This window comes from Geotrypetes seraphini, chromosome 4 (assembly GCF_902459505.1).
Source record: "Geotrypetes seraphini chromosome 4, aGeoSer1.1, whole genome shotgun sequence".
Classification (NCBI taxonomy): Eukaryota; Metazoa; Chordata; class Amphibia; order Gymnophiona; family Dermophiidae; genus Geotrypetes; species Geotrypetes seraphini.
This window is the reverse complement of record NC_047087.1, coordinates 40573162-40591393: the sequence shown is the minus strand read 5'-3', so window position 1 is coordinate 40591393 and position 18232 is coordinate 40573162. Positions and strand designations below refer to the sequence as shown.

Below are 18232 nucleotides of genomic sequence, written 5' to 3'. Positions count from 1 at the left end.
AAAGAAGAATTCTTTGAATACCTTTCATCCAATACCATAAAAGGCCCATACAACTTACTTCTGGGAGACATAAATGTTCACCTAGAGAAAAAGGAAAAACCGGAAGTGACAGAAATCAACTTGTTCCTAAATACCCTGGGCTTTGAAATTCCTGACAAAGAGGAAACACATGAAAAGGGACACCAACTGGACATCGTCACTTTTTCCCACAAAGACCCTGACACAAAAAAAATACAATACCATGCAGGAAAATGGGTTAAGAACATATGGTCAGATCACTAATTCAATTTTGAATTATGTTGGCAAAAGAAACACTCAACAGCAAAACATATAAACAAAACCAGTTTGAAAAAAATAGTCACCTGCAGAAACATCACCAATCCAACAGAATTCTGGACCCATTATGAACTACACCCCAAAATAGAGGAAGAGCAAGACTTCCCCACTAGATGGGACAAATTCACAAAAGACACACTAAATCAAATAGCTCCTGTTCAATCATACAAAAAGAACACAAGGGCATCAAAAGAATGGTATGACGCCGAATTATTAGCCCTCAAACAAGATCTCAGAAAACTGGAAAGAGTATGGCAAAAAACAGACAAAGTGGAAGATAAAATTAAATGGAAACAAAAAATGAAAAATTACAAGAATCGGATCAAAGAAAAGCGTTATAACTGTTATGCATAGAAAATAGGAACAACCAATACAAACAGTAGAGAACTATTCAAACTAGTAAGCAAAATAACAGACACCACACAGATACTACAGAACCATCACGATCAAATCCCAGAGGTCTCCACCCTAGCCAACCACTTTAGGAAAAAAATCACCGACCTCAGAGCCTCAATACCCCCTCCTCCATCCAATCTTGAATTCAACCTCAAAACGCAGAGTAGTGAATCCAAAGGCGATATGAGCTGGAATCATTTCGAGCCCCCAGATTGGAATAACTTCCTTGCACTCTTCAACAAATACTCCAAATCAAACTGCCTACTAGATGAATGTCCATCTAAGATCATGCAAGATGCAATACCAGAATTTAAGAGGGACCTATTTAACTGGGCAACTTACTCTCTCAAAAATGGAACCTACCTGGAAAATATGGGACACATCCTAATCACACCCATACCCAAAGACCAGAAGATCTCGCTCACACTGGCGTCCAACTACAGACCCATAGCGAGCACCCCCTTTTTCACCAAAATGCTGGAAGGGCTGGTCAACTTGGAATTAGTAAATCACTTAGATAAGTACTCTCTCCTAAATGACCACCAATCTGGATTCAGAAAAGGATTCAGCACCCCGAGACAGTTCTAGGCAGTGGCGTACCAAGGGGGGGGCGGTGCGCCCCGGGTGCCAGCCCTAAGGGGGTGCTCCCGGCCTTGCCGTTCAGTCCCCCCCCACCCCCGAAGGACCGCTCGCCCCACTGACCTTCCTGCACCACCTGTGAAGCAGCCCGCAGCAGGATCGCGAAGTCAGCGTCAGCGATCCCTGCGCTGCTTAGGCGCTGCTTCCTGCGCCGTGATCCCGCCCCTCCTCTGACATCAGAGGAGGGGCAGCACCGTGGCGCAGGAAGCAGCGCAGGGATCGCTAACGCTGACTTCGCGATCCTGCTGCGGCTGCTTCATAGGTGGTGCGGGGAGGCCAGGGGGGCGAGCGGTCCTTCGGGGTGGGTCGGGGCATCAGGCCTTCAGGGTGGGGCGGGCGGGTAGGCAGGCAGGCTTTCAAGGGGGAGGGGGGTGACAGGCAGGCCTTCAAGGGGGGACAGGCCTTCGGGGGGGGTGCAGACCTTCAAGGGGTGCAGGCAGGTCTTCAGGGGGGGTGCAGGCCTTCGGGGGGGTGTAGGCCTTTGGGGGGGTGCAGAACTTCAAGGGGGTGCAGGCCTTCAAGGGGGTGGGGACAGGCCTTCAAGGGGGGAAAGGCAGGCAGGCCTACAAGGGGGTGGGACAGGCCTTCGGGGGGTTCAGACCTTCAAGGGGGGATGCAGGCCTTCAAGGGGGGTGCAGGCCTTCAAGGGGGGGTGCAGGCCTTCAAGGGGGAGACAGGCCTTCAAGGGGGAGACAGGCCTTCAAGGGGGAGACAGGCCTTCAAGGGGGGGAAGGCAGGCAGGCCTTCAAGGGGGGACAGGCCTACAAGGGGGGGACAGGCCTACAAGGGGGTGGGACAGGCCTTCAAGGGGGGGTGCAGACCTTCAAGGGAGTGCAGGCCTTCGGGGGGGTGCAGGCCTTCAAGGGGGTGCAGGCCTTCAAGGGGGAGACAGGCCTTCAAGGGGGAGACAGGCCTTCAAGGGGGAGACAGGCCTTCAAGGGGGAGACAGGCCTTCAAGGGGGGGAAGGCAGGCAGGCCTTCAAGGGGGGACAGGCCTACAAGGGGGGGACAGGCCTACAAGGGGGTGGGACAGGCCTTCAAGGGGGGGTGCAGACCTTCAAGGGAGTGCAGGCCTTCGGGGGGGGGGTGCAGGCCTTCAAGGGGGTGCAGGCCTTCAAGGGGGGGACAGGCCTTCAAGGGGGGGGACAGGCCTTCAAGGGGGGGAAGGCAGGCAGGCAGGCCTTCAAGGGGGGACAGGCCTACAAGGGGGGGGGAGAAACTACAAGGGGGTGGGACAGGCCTTCAAGTGGGGGACAGGCCTTCGGGGGGGTGCAGACCTTCAAGGGGGGACAGGAAGACCTTTAAGGGGGGACAGGCCTTTGGGGGGGACCATGATTTAGAAGTACACGGAAGGAAGGGGGTGTTCAAAGAGACGTGCATATGCCAAACTTTGGGGGGGGGGAAGAAATAATGGGTCTGAAAATAGAGGAGAGGGAGAGAGATGATGGACCATGGGATTTAGGGAGGGAAGGAACAGAAAGGGAGAGAAATTGGCCACAAGGGATGGTGTGGAGGAGGGATAGAGATACTGGATAGGAGGGTAATTAGGAAAAGAAAGAGAGAGATGGTGGACTCTGGGGTGGTGGGGAAGGAGGGAGAGATGCCGGATGAAAGAGTATTTAAGAAAAGGTGGATCTGTGGAGGGAGATGAAAAAAAGGAAAGATACCAGACTTCCTGGGAAGGGAAGGGAAATGGAAAGGGAGGACAGAGTTGGCAGATGGATGGTTAGCATGCAGAAAGAAGGAGACCCTGGCAAGCAAGTTATCAGAAGAAAACCAGAGCCTTGGACCAACAAGATTTGAAATATAACCAGACAACAAAAGGTAGAAAAATTAATTTTATTTTCTGTTTTGTGATTATAATATGTCAGATTTGAAATGTGTATCCTGCCAGAGCTGGTGTTGGACTGCAAACGTGAGCTAGGATTTAACAGAGAGAGGAAAAGTCCTTTTTGTTTCTTTATTTTATTTACACCACAGCGCCAGTGTGGTTAGAAGAAGCCAAAGGGGGTGAAAAAGCTATAAAACCCACCAGGAGTTTTGAAAAAAATCACCCAACTGGGCAGGAAAATCAAATTGAAAAACCAATTCAATAGGGCTGAAGTCGAATCAAAAATTTTTTTCCTGTATCTGGCAGCATTAGTTTGCGCTACTGTCTTAGACTTTAGGACCTGGGATTGGGGAGAGATGGCATCCTCAGTACTTTATAATGCAAGTGAAACGAGGATTTGGTCAGACTTTTGAAGGGTCTGCAGAAAAAAAATATTGTATAGGCCGGGGACATGAGACAGCAGGAAATGGGAACTTTTCTTCCTTCTATTTTTGTGAATGGAAAGGCTGAGGATGTCAGAGAGTTCAGTTAAAATATGTGCTTTATAAGAAAATGTAATAATGTGTTTTATAAAGTTTATAGCATAGCTGGCCTACCCAGTGAGGTGTTCCTAGTGGTGATGGTGGCAGCGTGTCAATGTGTTGAGAGGAAGAGGTGGTCTGGGAAATTCTGCTGAGCAAACTCCGGGCCCATTTCCACCCCCCAGTTAGTCCACTCCACTCAACTGGTTCACACACTGAGTGGGTCTTTGGGTGTTGTTTTGGGATCTCTTCCAGTGGTTTATCTCCTTCTGGTCCAAGGAAGGAAACTTTGTTATCCTTAGCATTGACCTACAGAATATGTTTGTAACAGCGCTGCTTGTGTGGCATTAGGCTATGTAGTGATCGAAAGAAAAAAACAGACCTTTGCACATTTTTGCACTATATGGTGGGTGTATGAGGAGATTCACATTTCCTGCACAGCTAAGTCCATGTGAAGTTACCTTGTGCTGTATTTGACATCTAGCAAGGTCTCTGTTTGAAAGGAAAGATCTAAACTTAAAAATGAAGTGGCCAGAAGTTATGGTAAAAGCAGATAGTGTAGCTGGTTTTAAGAAAGATTTGGACAAATTCCTGGAGGAAAAGTCCATAATCTGTTATTAAGACATGGGGGAAGTGTCTGCTTGCCCTGGATCGGTAGCATGGAATGTTGCTACTCTTTGGGTTTTGACCAGGTATTAGTGTCCTGGATTAGCTACCATGAGAATGGGTACTGGGCATGATGGACCATTGGTCTGACCCAGTTAGGCTATTCTTATGTTATGTTCTCATCTGTAGGGGCCTTTGTTTTCACTTCTTATTTTAATGTATTTTTTTTCTGGGAACTTATCAGTGTTTTTTATAATGGGAACAAAAATGGAAGAGAATTAATGTGTGTGGGATAAGGGGGTAACTAATTTCTTCAGCTAAATAATTCAATCCACTTCAAACAGACATAGGAGAACTCACGCACCATTCACACACCCTCCAACCAAAAACGTCAAAAGAAAAAAACTGTTCGACAACCTCCTAGCCATTCGAGCTGCAACACTCGACCCCCAACTCTACAACCAATTGACATCGACCACAGACTGCAAAACCTTCAAAAAGAAATAAAAACCCTTCTATTTAAAAAACACATAAAACCGAACTAACACAATCAGAACTGTCCCAAGCATCACCTGCAACTACTCCATATGTACTTCTGATGTCATGACAATTCAGACATAATTTATGTTATGTTATGTTTGGAATATAAGAAAATTTTCCCTGCATGTTTCTATTCTGACCATTTATTCTGTTTCATGGTCATTACAAAAAATATTTTTTTACATAGGGGGGGGGGGGGGTGTCAAAAAATGATGGGCCCCGGGTGCCACATACCCTAGGTACGCCACTGGTCCTAGGCTCTCTCCTTAACCACCTATACGACCTTTTCAATCAAGGTTCCAGCGCCTTGATCCAGCGCCTACAGTTAAGACTTCAGCAGTGCCTTCGATCTCGTGGACCACGAAACTATGCTTAGGTGCCTCGACGAAATGGGAATATCAGGAAGAGTGTGGACCTGGTTCCAAGGTTTCCTAACCAAACGATCTTATCAAGTGGTCCATGAAGGAAATTACTCTGAACCCTGGAAAAGCCCCTCGGGAGTCCCACAAGGATCCCCCCTATCTCCCACCTTGTTCAATATATACATCTCTTCTCTAGGCCACCTTTTACAAAAGCTTAACCTAACTTATTATATATACGCAGACGACATCTCCATATTAATACCAATAACAAATGTGACCTCAACCAACTCAAAACATATCTCTTCCATCATGCTCGAAATAGAAAAATGGACTTTAAACTTCAAACTGAAATTAAACTCAGAAAAGACAAAGATTTTCCTTGCTAGCCCAAACGAGAAAATCTCCGCAACTACAATATATGTAAACGGCCATGATCACCCAATACTAAAAACCATAAAAATACTGGGAGTCACCCTGGATACCCACCTGTCCCTGACTGAGCACATAAACTCGGTGACTAAAAAATGCTTCTTCATCCTTTGGAAACTGAAAACCATAAAAAAATACTTCGACCCGCTATCCTTCAGAATATTGGTACAATCACTGATTTTATCCACCCTGGACTACTGTAACATTGTCTACTTGGGAATATCTAAAAAAAATGTGAGAAAACTGAGAACAGTTCAAAATACGGCCATCCGTCTAATATTCGGACTAAAGAAGAGCGATCATGTTAGTCCATTCTACAAACTCCTTCATTGGTTACCAATTGAAGCACGAATTCTATTCAAATTCTCCTGCCTCTGCTATAAACTAATCTGGGGACTGGCCCCCAGCTACCTACTTCCTCACTTCGAATTCCACTCCTCTATTAGGCCTACCAGAAACCGTAACCTCTTTACCTACCCAAATATCATAGGCTGTAGATATCGCACCTTCTTTGATAGAACATTCAAATTCCAAGCAGGTAGACTGCAAACTTGGACAGGCTACTTCACTTATGCCGCCAGAGAATCATATAGTATCTTTAGGAAAGAACTAAAAACCACATTGTTTAAGAAATTTATAACCTAACCAGACTTCTCCCCTAAAATCGGAGCCTCCTCCCATCCCAAGGAGTCCGTCTACCCTCTTCTGCCAAAATTTCTATCTTTAATTGTTACCAGTTTTTCCCACTGGTGCCAGTCCTTCGTTCAAATGTACCAAGTTAACAACTTACTTCTCATCAACATCTTATGTTATCTTTTTCACCTTCGCAGCCTTGCACCTTTGTAACTCAAAGCGCAATCTCCTTTCTCTTCTCCTACTTATGCTCTGAATATCTTCGACTGTATAATGCTACTCATTGTGAAATCATGTAATACACAGCCCTGTAACTCTCCTGTTACTATCACTAGATGTTCAATGCTATACTCTGTAATTCGCTGTCTGTACAGTTTCTCTTCATTGTAAACCGCCTAGAAGTCGCAAGATTGTTGGCGGTATATAAGAATAAAGTTATTATATTGGAAATTATATTGGAATTTATTAACTTCCTTTTCATCAAGAGAATCACTCAAAGCGATTTACAATATATTGAATAGCAATCAGGTACTTTTAAATATTTTCCCTATCTATACTGGCAGGCTCACAATCTAACTGTGGTACCTGGGGCAATGGAGGGTTAAGTGACTTGCCCAGGGTCACCGGGAAAAAGCTGGGATTGAACTCGCAACCTTAGGGTGCTGAGGCAGCAGCACTAACCACTAGGCCACTCCTCTATTTGTGTGTGCAACTAACCTATTTCTATAAATCACACATGGACATTTGTGCAGGCAGATTGATAGGCTTAAAAGCAATAAATCCCTGGGCCCAGACGGCATCCACCCGAGGGTAATCAAGGAACTGAAAGGGGTTATAGCTGAACTGCTTCAACTAATAGCCAATCTGTCGATCAAATCAGGAAAGATTCCAGAAGACTGGAAAGTGACAAATGTTACGCTGATCTTCAAGAAATGTTTGAAGGGAGATCTGGGAAACTAGACCAGTGTTCTGACTTCGGTACCGGGAAAGATGGTAGAGGCGCTGATGAAGGCCCACATCATTGATCACCTTGACAAACACAATCTGATGAGGACCAGCCAGCACGGCTTCAGCAAAGGAAGATCTTGCTTGACAAACTTACTGCACTTTTTTGAGGGAGTAAACAGGCAGATAGACACGGGTGACCTGGTCGACATCGTATATCTAGATTTTCAGAAGGCGTTCAACAAGGTCCCGCATGAAAGTCTACTTCAAAAAATTGCGAGCCATGGAATCGAGGGTAATATAATCGCGTGGATTAAAAACTGGTTGGCGGATAGGAAAAAGAGAGTGGAGGGTAAATGGACAATACTCGGACTGGAAAAGCGTCAAAAGTGGAGTGCCACAGGGTTCGGTTCTCGGGCCCATGCTCTTCAACATATTTATAAATGACCTGGTACGATGAGCGAGGTGATTAAATTTGTGGACAAATACAAAGTTATTCAGAACAGTGAGATTGCGAAGACCTACAACGAGACATAAACACTCTCGAGGAATGGGCCATGAAATGGCAAATGAGGTTCAACATAGATAAGTGCAAGGTGATGCGTGTCGGTAACAAAAATCATATGCACTAATACAGGATGTCCGGTTCTGTACTTAGAGAGAGCCCCCAGGAAAGAGACTTGGGAGTGCTTGTAGACAAGTCAATGAAACTGTCTATGCAATGTGCAGCGGCAGTGAAAAGGGTAAACAGAATATTAGGAATGATTAAGAAGGAGATCACAAACAGATCTGAGAAGGTTATCATGCCGCTGTACCGGGCCATGGTATGCCCCCCACCTGAAATACTGCGTCCAACACTGGTCACTGTACATGAAAAAGGACATAGTACTGTTCAAAAGGATCCAAAGAGCGACAAAAATGGTTAAGGGACTGGAGGAGCTGCCATACAACGAGAGGCTAGAGAAACTGGGCCTCTTCTCCCTTGAAAAGAGGAGACAAAAGGGACATGATCGAAACATTCAAGATATTGAAGGGAATTGACTTAGTAGAGAAAGAGAGATTGTTCACCCTCTCCAAGGTGAAGAGAACGAGAGGGTGCTCTCTAAAGTTAAAAGGGGAGAGATTCCATACAAACGTAAAGAAGTTCTTCTTCACTCAGAGAGTGGTAGAAATATGGAACACTCTTCCAGAAGCGGTTATCCAGAAGATCTTATATCGGAATCCTGGACCAATCCCTGAGGAGTATCTCAAGGTTCTCCACTGTCACCCATGCTCTTCCATCTCTTCATTTCCTCCCTCGGTACCCTGTTAGACAAACTCGAAGTAACCTAATTCAGCTATGCAGACGATATAACCATACTCCTCCCCCTTTGACTCACAAGACCCCACCACAACAGATAATCTGGAAAAAACACTAGAAGCAGTGGAAAAATGGATGACAGAACACAAACTGAAGCTCAACCCAGACAAAACAAAATTTTTACTGCTAGGAAAGGACAAAACCCCTTCTATAACTGAACTAAAAATAAAACCACCAAATACCCCATACAGCCCGCTCTCAAACTCCTAGGAGTAACAGTAGACAGACGCTGCACTCTTCAGGTGCAAATCAACAAAATCACACAAAAAGCATTCTTTACCATGTGCAACCTACGCAAAATTAGAAAATTCTTCGACAAAGAATACAGACTCATAGTCCAATCCCTAGTCCTAAGTCTAATGGACTATTGCAATATCCTCTACCTTCCTTGCCCCACCTACTTAATAAAACAACTACAGACCATGCAGAACACAGCCCTCAGACTGATCTATTCTCTTGGAAAATTTGACCACATCACCAATGCCTACCTAGATTCACACTGGCTTCCTATACAAGCCCGCATTACATTACATTAGGGATTTCTATTCCGCCATTACCTTGCAGTTCAAGGCGGATTACAAAAGAATTATCCAAGATATATTACAACAAGAACTTACAAAAAAAAAAAAAAAATTGGTCATTTTCAAAAAGAGTAAGAAATGGGTAAGGTTATTTGTTTGGGGTAGTTGGCTTTAGTGAGAGGTGGAGTTTGAGACTTGCGGTATTATTTCTTTTTTCAGAGTTTTCTTGAAGAGTATGGTTTTTATTTCTTTTCTAAAAGTCTTGTAGTCGAGGGATGCCGTCAGTAGATTTCAAACTATACTGCCTATTATTCAAAACATTAAACAGAACAGCACCCACCCACATAAACAACCGCCTAAATAGGAACCTCTCATCCAGACAGAGGAGAACCCAGTCCCCTTTCTCCTACCCCCCTTTCAAAGGAACTAAAAGCAAAAAGATGTATGACAACCTACTAGCAACACACGCAGCAAAATTGGAACCCTCCATCACCAACCTGCTGACAGCAACAACAGACCTCAAAGTTTTCTGAAAAGAAATCAAAACCCTACTATTCAAAAAATTCATCCAGATGTCCTAACCCCCCATTCTTTTCCCCTCTTTCTCCCACTTCTCCCCTCTCTTCAAAATTGTATTAGGCCCCAACGCCTTTAATTGTAATCCTCTTCCTGGAAATGTCCAGTTATCTTTTTGATGTAATCCGCTTAGAACTGCAAGGTACAGGCGGAATAGAAGTCATTAATGTAATGTAATAGGGGAAAGCACCTTCCTGGGATTCAAGAAAGGGTTAGATAAGCTCCTCCTGATCCAGAACATATGCAGATAAGGCTATACTCAAATAGGGTAATGGTCTTTGGCGGACTGCTGGGCACGATGGACCGCTGGTTGGACCCAGCAACAGCAATTCTTATGTTCACTAAGCCTAAATTTGGGTGTGCAAGTATATGTTTGTGTAGAGTTAACAGGAATGGATGTGGTTAATGAACAAAGCCTGATAAACCCTTCCTCTAAACAAATTCAGAGCCTAAGCCTCTCTACCCTGGGGTTGCTGAGGCATAAGACTTGAAACTTCTGGCTTGTTCGAGAGTGGACTCAATGACCAGAGAGTGCTGAGGCAATTGTGCTCTCTCAAATCCAGGAGCCTTCTTCAGTACCACTTGTCCTGAGATAAGATTCCAAATTTTTTGTCAGTGCATGTTTAAGGATAGGGTGTAACGGAACTGTGATCCCTTCCTTAGGAGGGGGGTCTAAGGCAACCAACATCTCTGCTCTAGGTCCTTCCTCCATAGGATAGTAAATACCAGATTTGGATAAGAGTCAACCAAGTCTGAAGGGATTTCAGTATCTTGCTTTGGGGAAGGGAGAGGAGGGGATTAGAGTATAATGCTGGTAGGAAGGAGAGCTGGAAGGAAATCACTATTTTTCCAAGGTCAAGCAAGCATAATCTCATATGTGGGTGATGTCATCCATGGAACCCATTACTGACACTGCCAAGTGCAATGTCACTTTAAATCTTTAGGTGGTGTCAGAGGGAAGGCTTCCAGGTCAGCCACTAGAAACATTTAGGAATTACTGCTGCAGACTTTTAGGCAGAAAACAAATGTGATTGTGTTGAATGATTTCAAGGTAGGAGGTGGCAGTATTTGGAGGTCCCTGGATGGATAGATGGGTTACTGGGAGGCTTGTACACGCTTGCGGAAACCTTGCAGGAACCCTCATCTCTGGAGGGGATCCCCATTAATTCTATGGGATTCCCGGCCACCAATCCTGTTCCCATGCAGCTGTCTAGTACAGAGGCACTTAGCACCTCCTGCAGCAACAGTAAAAGTAACAGCACATCATAAATATTACATGCTAACTGAAATATATAAGACAGGGACTCCCTGTTCGAGGCATATGCCTAGTTTGGTTATGTCTAAATATTTTATTTGTTAGATACCAACTGCAATCCCAAAAGCTACAAAGTGGTGTACATTTAGATGAGGAAGTATATTTCTGTTCCTGGAAGACTCACAATCTAAGCTTCTCCCTGAGGCAATGGAGGGTTAAGTGGCTCTTCCAATATTTCAAGAAGTAGCAGTATGATTTGATGTGAACCATTAGGCTACTTCTCCATCCCTGACTCTACTGAATAATCAAAATTAAGCCTAACTATATATAACCCACTTGTTTTAGTTCCTGCCAATTAAGGCCTTACTATTACAACTTAATGCTTTCTGTTTGTTTAAATGAGATATGTTCAGCTATCTAGGCTCTAGCCTAGGAATTCATTTCTTAGTTCTTAGAATTGATGTAAATATTTTTTGTTTATTTAAAGTGAGGAAAGGCTGATTTAATTATACATGATCTGAACTCTCCAAATATTTAGAGTCCAGAATCATATTTCATTGTATTAAATTAATATACTCAGTTTAATCCAATCAATTAACCTTTAATTCTTCTCATTCAGGGTGGGTCATCTTCTCTCTTCTTTTTTTTTTTAGCTCTAAACATTTATTTGTTGTGTCTTGTTTGAATATAATCTAAGGCAGTGGTTCCCAACCCTGTCCTGGAGGAACACCAGGCCAATTGGGTTTTCAGGCTAGCCCTAATGAATATGCATGAAGCAAATTTGCATGCCTATCACTTCCATCATATGCAAATCTCTCTCATGCATATTCATTAGGGCTAGCCTGAAAACCCGATTGGCCTGGTGTTCCTCCAGGACAGGGTTGGGAATCACTGATCTAAGGAAGCTATTCTATAACTACTGGAAGCTTCCATTTAGGTGCCCCAAGCCATGTGGTAAAAGCAAATTAGAGTTGTACCAAATATTCATATTCGATTCAGCCCCAAAATACATTATTCATATTGGCTCAATAGTGATTTAAATTTGAATATGAAGACCCAGGGCTCTACTGTACTAAAGGGAAAATACTTAAGAGTACCTGATTACTATTCAATGTATTGTAAACCGCTTTGGGTGAAACTCTTCATGAAAAAGATGGTTAATAAATCCAAATAAATAAATCCTGCTAACATATATACAAATTTAATCACTATCCTTAAAATCATCAATACAACTTAATTAAAAACATCTTGATAAAAGCAAACCCAAACATATCAAAACCTATAAAAGGATGGCTTATCTAGCTGGAAAAAGGAAACTCTTCCACCAACATTAAAAACCAGCTGGTGCAAAAGAACACTTACTCCACACTGAATACTACTACTACTACATTATTTATTTCTATAGTGCTACCAGACATACGCAGTGCTGTACATTAAACACGCAAGAGACAGTCCCTGCTCTAAAGAGCTTACAATCTAATTAGAGTACCTCTGTTACAGAACAGTAACTCTGCTTTACATTTCATATTACTTTCACACTACCTATGCCACATGTGTGGATATTGTAAAAACTTCCTTTGAAATTATGTAATACTGTAAATGCAAGCAGATGAAAATAAATACTACCACCTAGTGGACGTTACTATTAATTGAACCATGACATTTAATAAAAGCACACACAGCATATAAGATATAGTGGAAAATCTGTTTTTTTAAACCTCAGGAGTTGATGCAGCATGCCATGTTCCAATCTCCATCAGCATATCCAACCATTAAAAGAGTAAACTGGATACCATCAAAAGAAATAAGAGTTAACAGTTGCACCACTAAAACAGGCACGTCAACCAATGTTAAAAAATGTGCTTAGTAAAAACAAAAACTTCTAGAGAAGTAACCACAGAAAGAAACTGAATAAAAACCTTATAAATGCAATCAAGTTCACAAGGCACTGAGAAAAAATACTTAGTGGTAACTGGTAAACAGTCAAGCTTGTGCACACAACCAAGCTTATATGATGGAAGCCTGATGTCATGAATAATTAAGTAAAAACCCAAAAAAAACAAGCATAGTAAATGACAACAGATAAAGACCTTAATGGTCCATCCAGTCTGCTCTATGTTCACATGCATTACAATTTCAAGATTAAAATTAAAATGTTTTTTCTTTGTTATTTCTGAACCATAGACCTGCTTAGAAGTCCACCTGGTACTGTCCTTAGGTTCCAACTACTGGAGTTGCTGTTGAAGCTCACTCTAGCCTATCGAAACCATCTCTGTTGCTGGATTCAGACTGTGAAAGTTTGTCCATTCATATTCTAATTAGCAATCCTCTGTGTTCATACCACGCTTTTTTAAATTCCATCAAGTTTTCTTCTCCACCATTACCCTCAGGGAAGGCATTCCAGGCATCCACCACTCTCCATGAAAAATAATTTCCTAACATTACTCTTAAGTCTACCACCCCTCAACCTCAATTTATGTCCTCTAGTTTTACCAATTACCCTTCTCTGGAAAAGATTTGGTCCTATATTAATATCTTTTAGATATTTAAATGTCTGTATCATAACACCCCTGTCCCTTCTCTCCTCCAGAGTTGAAGTCTTCTAGTCTCTTCTTGTACTTCTTTTGGCACAGACCCCCTACCATTTTCATCATTTTCCTCTGGACCACTTCAAGTCTTTTTATATCCTTGGCCAGGTATGGCCTCCAAAACTGAACACAATACTCCAAGTGGTGCCTCACAAACAACCTGTACAGAGGCATCAACACCTCCTTTCTTTTGCTGGTTATGCCTCTCTCTCTATACAGCCTAGCATCCTTCTAGCTACAGCTACCACCTTGTCACACTTTGTTGCCTTCAGATCCTCAGACACTATCACCCCTCTCCTCATCCATGCATATCAGCCTTTCATCTCCCAGCACATACATCTCCTTTGGATTTTTGTTCTCCAAATGCATCACTCTGCAATTCTTTGTATTGCATTTTAGTTGCCAGACATCAGACCATTCTTCCAATTTTTGCAGATCCAGGGTGTCTGGGGATCCTTTTACTTGTCATGGTAAGATGCAGCTCATCATTACAATATAGTCTCTTGTTTTTCCATGCATTTCCTCATCCTCCTGGGTACCTAAAGTCTTCTTGATTACACCAGGTTCTGAGTCACCTATTGAAGATCTCAGTATATAGTACTCTTTCCTCTCCTTTTCCATATGTAGACAGTACTTCCAAAAAAGCTAGTCTTTACAAAAGATTTTAACCCCTCCCCCCATTTCCCAAAAAGCTTTCTGCGCCGCAAGTCGGGTATTGCTGGCTAGATCATATCCCTCCAAGTGGATAACATCAGCTTTAGGGATATATCTCATGCATCTGGTAATGGAGATTCTTTGTCAAGGCCTCTTTCAGATGCTGGAAGTGGCTCAATTTTGTCTGACAGTGTAGCTCTTCAAAGAGCAAAGCTATTAAAGATTATTCAAGCAGGGTCATCAGGACTCTTCTAAGCTTGTGGTAGAAGTCCACATTCTCTTGCATTAAATCAGTGAATTTTTGAGGCCTGGTGCGAAGATAAGGGCTTCTCTCTGCTTCAGGCAATGATAGGTCAGGTTCTGTATTTCCTTCCAGATTTAGATAAAGGATTGGCATTGGTTTCCCTGAGAGTACAGCCAGTGGTGATTAAAATTACCAGGGTCCAGTGTAGGAATGAACCCTTGTGCTTCATCCAGATGACTTGCATTTCTTCAAAAGAGTTAAGCATCTTAGGCCGCTATTCAGGAGAACTCTTTCTTGCTGAGATTTGAACCTCATTTTGTCTTCCTTGGTTCAGACACCTTTTGAGCACCTTCACTGAAATCTCACTCTGGTGTTCTTGGTTGCTATCATCTTGACAAGGTGGATCAAGGGAGGAAGTTGCTTTGGCCTGTCTGCTGAAGGGTAGGTCATTGCTGACCAGAATTCAAGGCCCATTCTACCAGAGCTCAGGTTTCTCTGTTGGCAGAATGGTGACCAATTTTTCTTTCAGGATATTTGCAGAGTAGTAACTTGGTCAACATTGCATTCCTTTGTGCAAAACTACAGATATGCCAGAATGTGATATTTGGGAATATGGTGCTGCCATTTGCTTTGTCAAGAGTCCTGCCATTGAGTACTGCTTTGGTATTTCCTAATCATCAGAACTTATCTAGGAAGATGATGAAGGACAAATTAAATGTTACCTCTTAATTTTCTTTCCTTGAGTCTTTCCAGACCAGTGCTACATCGACTGTGTGAATGTTTTTGTTTTGGGGGGGCCTCAGAAGAGGTCCTTTTGTTTACCACTGATTCCTGACTACTGCAAATATCCTGAGGAAGACATTTTTATTTTACCAAAACAAGGCCCGTGTTGGGTCATTTTTATTTTATACATTATTTGGTTTCTATCCTGTGGGTTACTTGTGACTGTACCGTATACACCTTTTGAGGATTGTTTTTAAGATTATTGGTTTTAAGTTATTTGAACGCTTATTAAACTACAAACTGGTACATCTGATCTTCTGTTCCACAATCTTTTTGTTGTTTTGCTGCTTTATTTCCTTTGTGGAACCTTTTGGTGCTATTTGGATTTTGTTGTTTTGTCTTTCAGACCTGACCAGCTGAGGGGGTCAAACAGGACAGGTTTGGGAATCATTGTGGTAGGTGATCTTTTTACTCACAAAAAACAGAAAACACTATCCCCTTCACATGAGAGATTCTACAATATTTTGTGAACAGAAAGTTTAATAGGAAAAAAATAATCAATACATGTAGTAATTTTTGAATTTAGGATTAATTTACAGCGTTACTGTACCCTGATGTTCCAATTCCAATTTGTATGTTCTTTCTAAAATCTGCCTTTATGCAAGTAAAGGTTTGTGATATTGTCCTACTTACCAGTCGTTGAAAGAAGTCACATACTTTCACCTTTGACAACTGAGGGACAATCATTTCTGCTTTATACTCTGTTTTAGCTGTAGAAAGAAAAAAAAAATTCAGTAAAATAAAGCATGATCATATATTTATATGTGAATTTACACATTAGACTAACCATTGCTTTTATAATTCTTAACAATGATAAGATTCTATAACACAGGCGAACAAAAAAAAAAAATTATTGGTGCCTTGAGTTTTTGACCTATTTCTGGGGTTATTTGGGGTGCTGATTCAGAAAATTGCATTGGATAGACCACATCAGCTCTAGTTTCTTAGATATGGTTATGGGATAGTAGATATGCCTTTGGGATAGTAAAGCCAAACTTGATCTTTGGGCAAAAAAAGACTGACTTCCGAGGGAATATATGGTGGTTGGAGGACAAAATATAATCAATGAACCTTTGGCAGAACGAAAAAGAATCATACTGCCACCACTACATATAAAGCTAGGCCTGATGAAACAATTTGTAAAAGGCTTTGAATAAAGACAGGTCTTGCATTGAATACATAGCGCATATGTTACCTGAACTTACCATGGAAAAACTGAAGGCAGGAATTTGATGGTCCATAGAGTAGACAACTTATAAATGACCCACATTTCATAGCATCAATGAATGAAATCATGTGCCTGGTCTTCAATTGTTTTTGTTGTGAAAAACTTTCTTGGCAACAAAACGACAAACAACTACACACAATTAGTAGAGGATATGCTCTTTCATTTCAACAGGCTTGGCTGTAACATAAGAACATAAGAATTTGCCTCCGCTGGGTCAGACCAGAGGTCCATCGCGCCCAGCAGTCCGCACCCGCGGCGACCCATCAGGTCCATGACTTGTCATGTTATCTTGATTTAGCCCTATAGCCCCCTTGTTTTCATCTATACTCTTTCCATACTCTTATCTACCCTTATCTGTATCCCTCAATCCCCCTATCCTTCAGGAATCCATCCAATCCCTCTTTGAATCCCCGTAGCGTACTCTGCCCGACCACTTCCTCCGGGAGCGCGTTCCATGTGTCCACAACCCTCTGTGTGAAGAAGAACCTCCTGGCATTTGTTCTAAACTTCTCCCCTTCCAGTTTCTCTGAGTGCCCTCTTGTGCCTGTGGTTCCCCGTAGTTTGAAGAATCTATCCTTGTCTACCTTCTCCATGCCCTTCATGATCTTGAAAGTTTCAATCATGTCCCCCCTAAGCCTCCTCTTTTCCAGGGAGAAGAGCCCCAGCTTGTCCAGCCTGTCAGCGTATGAACAGTCCTTGATACCATTTATCATTTTCGTAGCTCTTCTCTGGACCTTCTCAAGTATCGCCATGTCTTTCTTGAGGTACGGCGACCAATACTGGACGCAGTATTCTAGATGCGGGCGCACCATTGCACGATACAGTGGCATGATGACTTCCTTCGTCCTGGTTGTAATTCCCTTCTTAATGATGCCCAGCATTCTGTTAGCTTTCTTCGAGGCCGCTGCACATTGCGCTGATGATTTCATGGTTGTATCCACTAGCACACCCAAGTCTTTTTCAAGATTACTCTCCCCCAGCAATGTTCCCCCCATTTTGTAGCTGTACCTCGGGTTCCTTTTCCCCATATGCATGACCTTACATTTTGCTATGTTAAAGCACATTTGCCATTTGTTTGCCCACTCTTCCAGTTTGCTTAGGTCCCTTTGCAGGTCTTCGCACTCCTTTGTGTTCCTAACTCTGCTGGAGAGTTTGGTGTCATCAGTGTTATGTCATCATCATGAGTGTTAAAGTCCCATCATCTGCACAGTCACTTAGATTGCTTTCCAGAGAACCTTGGTGACTCAAGCGGAGAGCAAGGTGAAAGATTTCACCAAGACATAAAAACAATGGAAGCCAGATACCAAGGAAGATGGGATGCACACATGATGGCAGACTATTGTTGGAATCTTATGTGGGATTGTCCTGGCAAATCCCACTCTCTGAAGTCTTACAAAAGGAGTTTCTTGTGTGTCAAATGACTGGAAAGTTTGTATCATGAACTTGTGCTTTTGGTATGAAATAAGTAGATTTTCATGTTGAACACTTTTATTTTAATTTTTAGTATGTTTCCTTCATATTTAAAAGATATTAATTTAAACACTACATTAAAATATCTTGATTTTTTAATGGGTGAGCAGAGTAAAGAGTGGTATATGGCACATGTTCTGTATCTCAAAAACTAGAGCTGATAGGAATAAACTGGTGCCATTTTTGGAATCAGCAAGTCAAATATACCCAGAAACAGGTCTAACATTTGGGGCATCAAAATGAGTGTTGGCCAGTATAATTGTTTTTTTTGTGCCAGTGGTTAATTTCAAAATGTCTTTCCACATGGACTATTTT

The 18232-nt window shown here is 42.6% G+C and overlaps 1 protein-coding gene across 2 annotated transcripts in view; it reads right to left on the bottom strand.

Moving 5' to 3' along the window:
• RHPN2 (rhophilin Rho GTPase binding protein 2) overlaps positions 1-18232 on the bottom strand; it is a 119471-nt gene that overhangs the window by 16264 nt on the left and 84975 nt on the right. For both annotated transcript variants that reach the window (XM_033943394.1, XM_033943393.1), the window contains one exon: positions 15853-15929. In XM_033943394.1, the coding sequence (XP_033799285.1) occupies positions 15853-15929 (77 nt within the window). The remainder of the gene's footprint in view (positions 1-15852; positions 15930-18232) is intronic.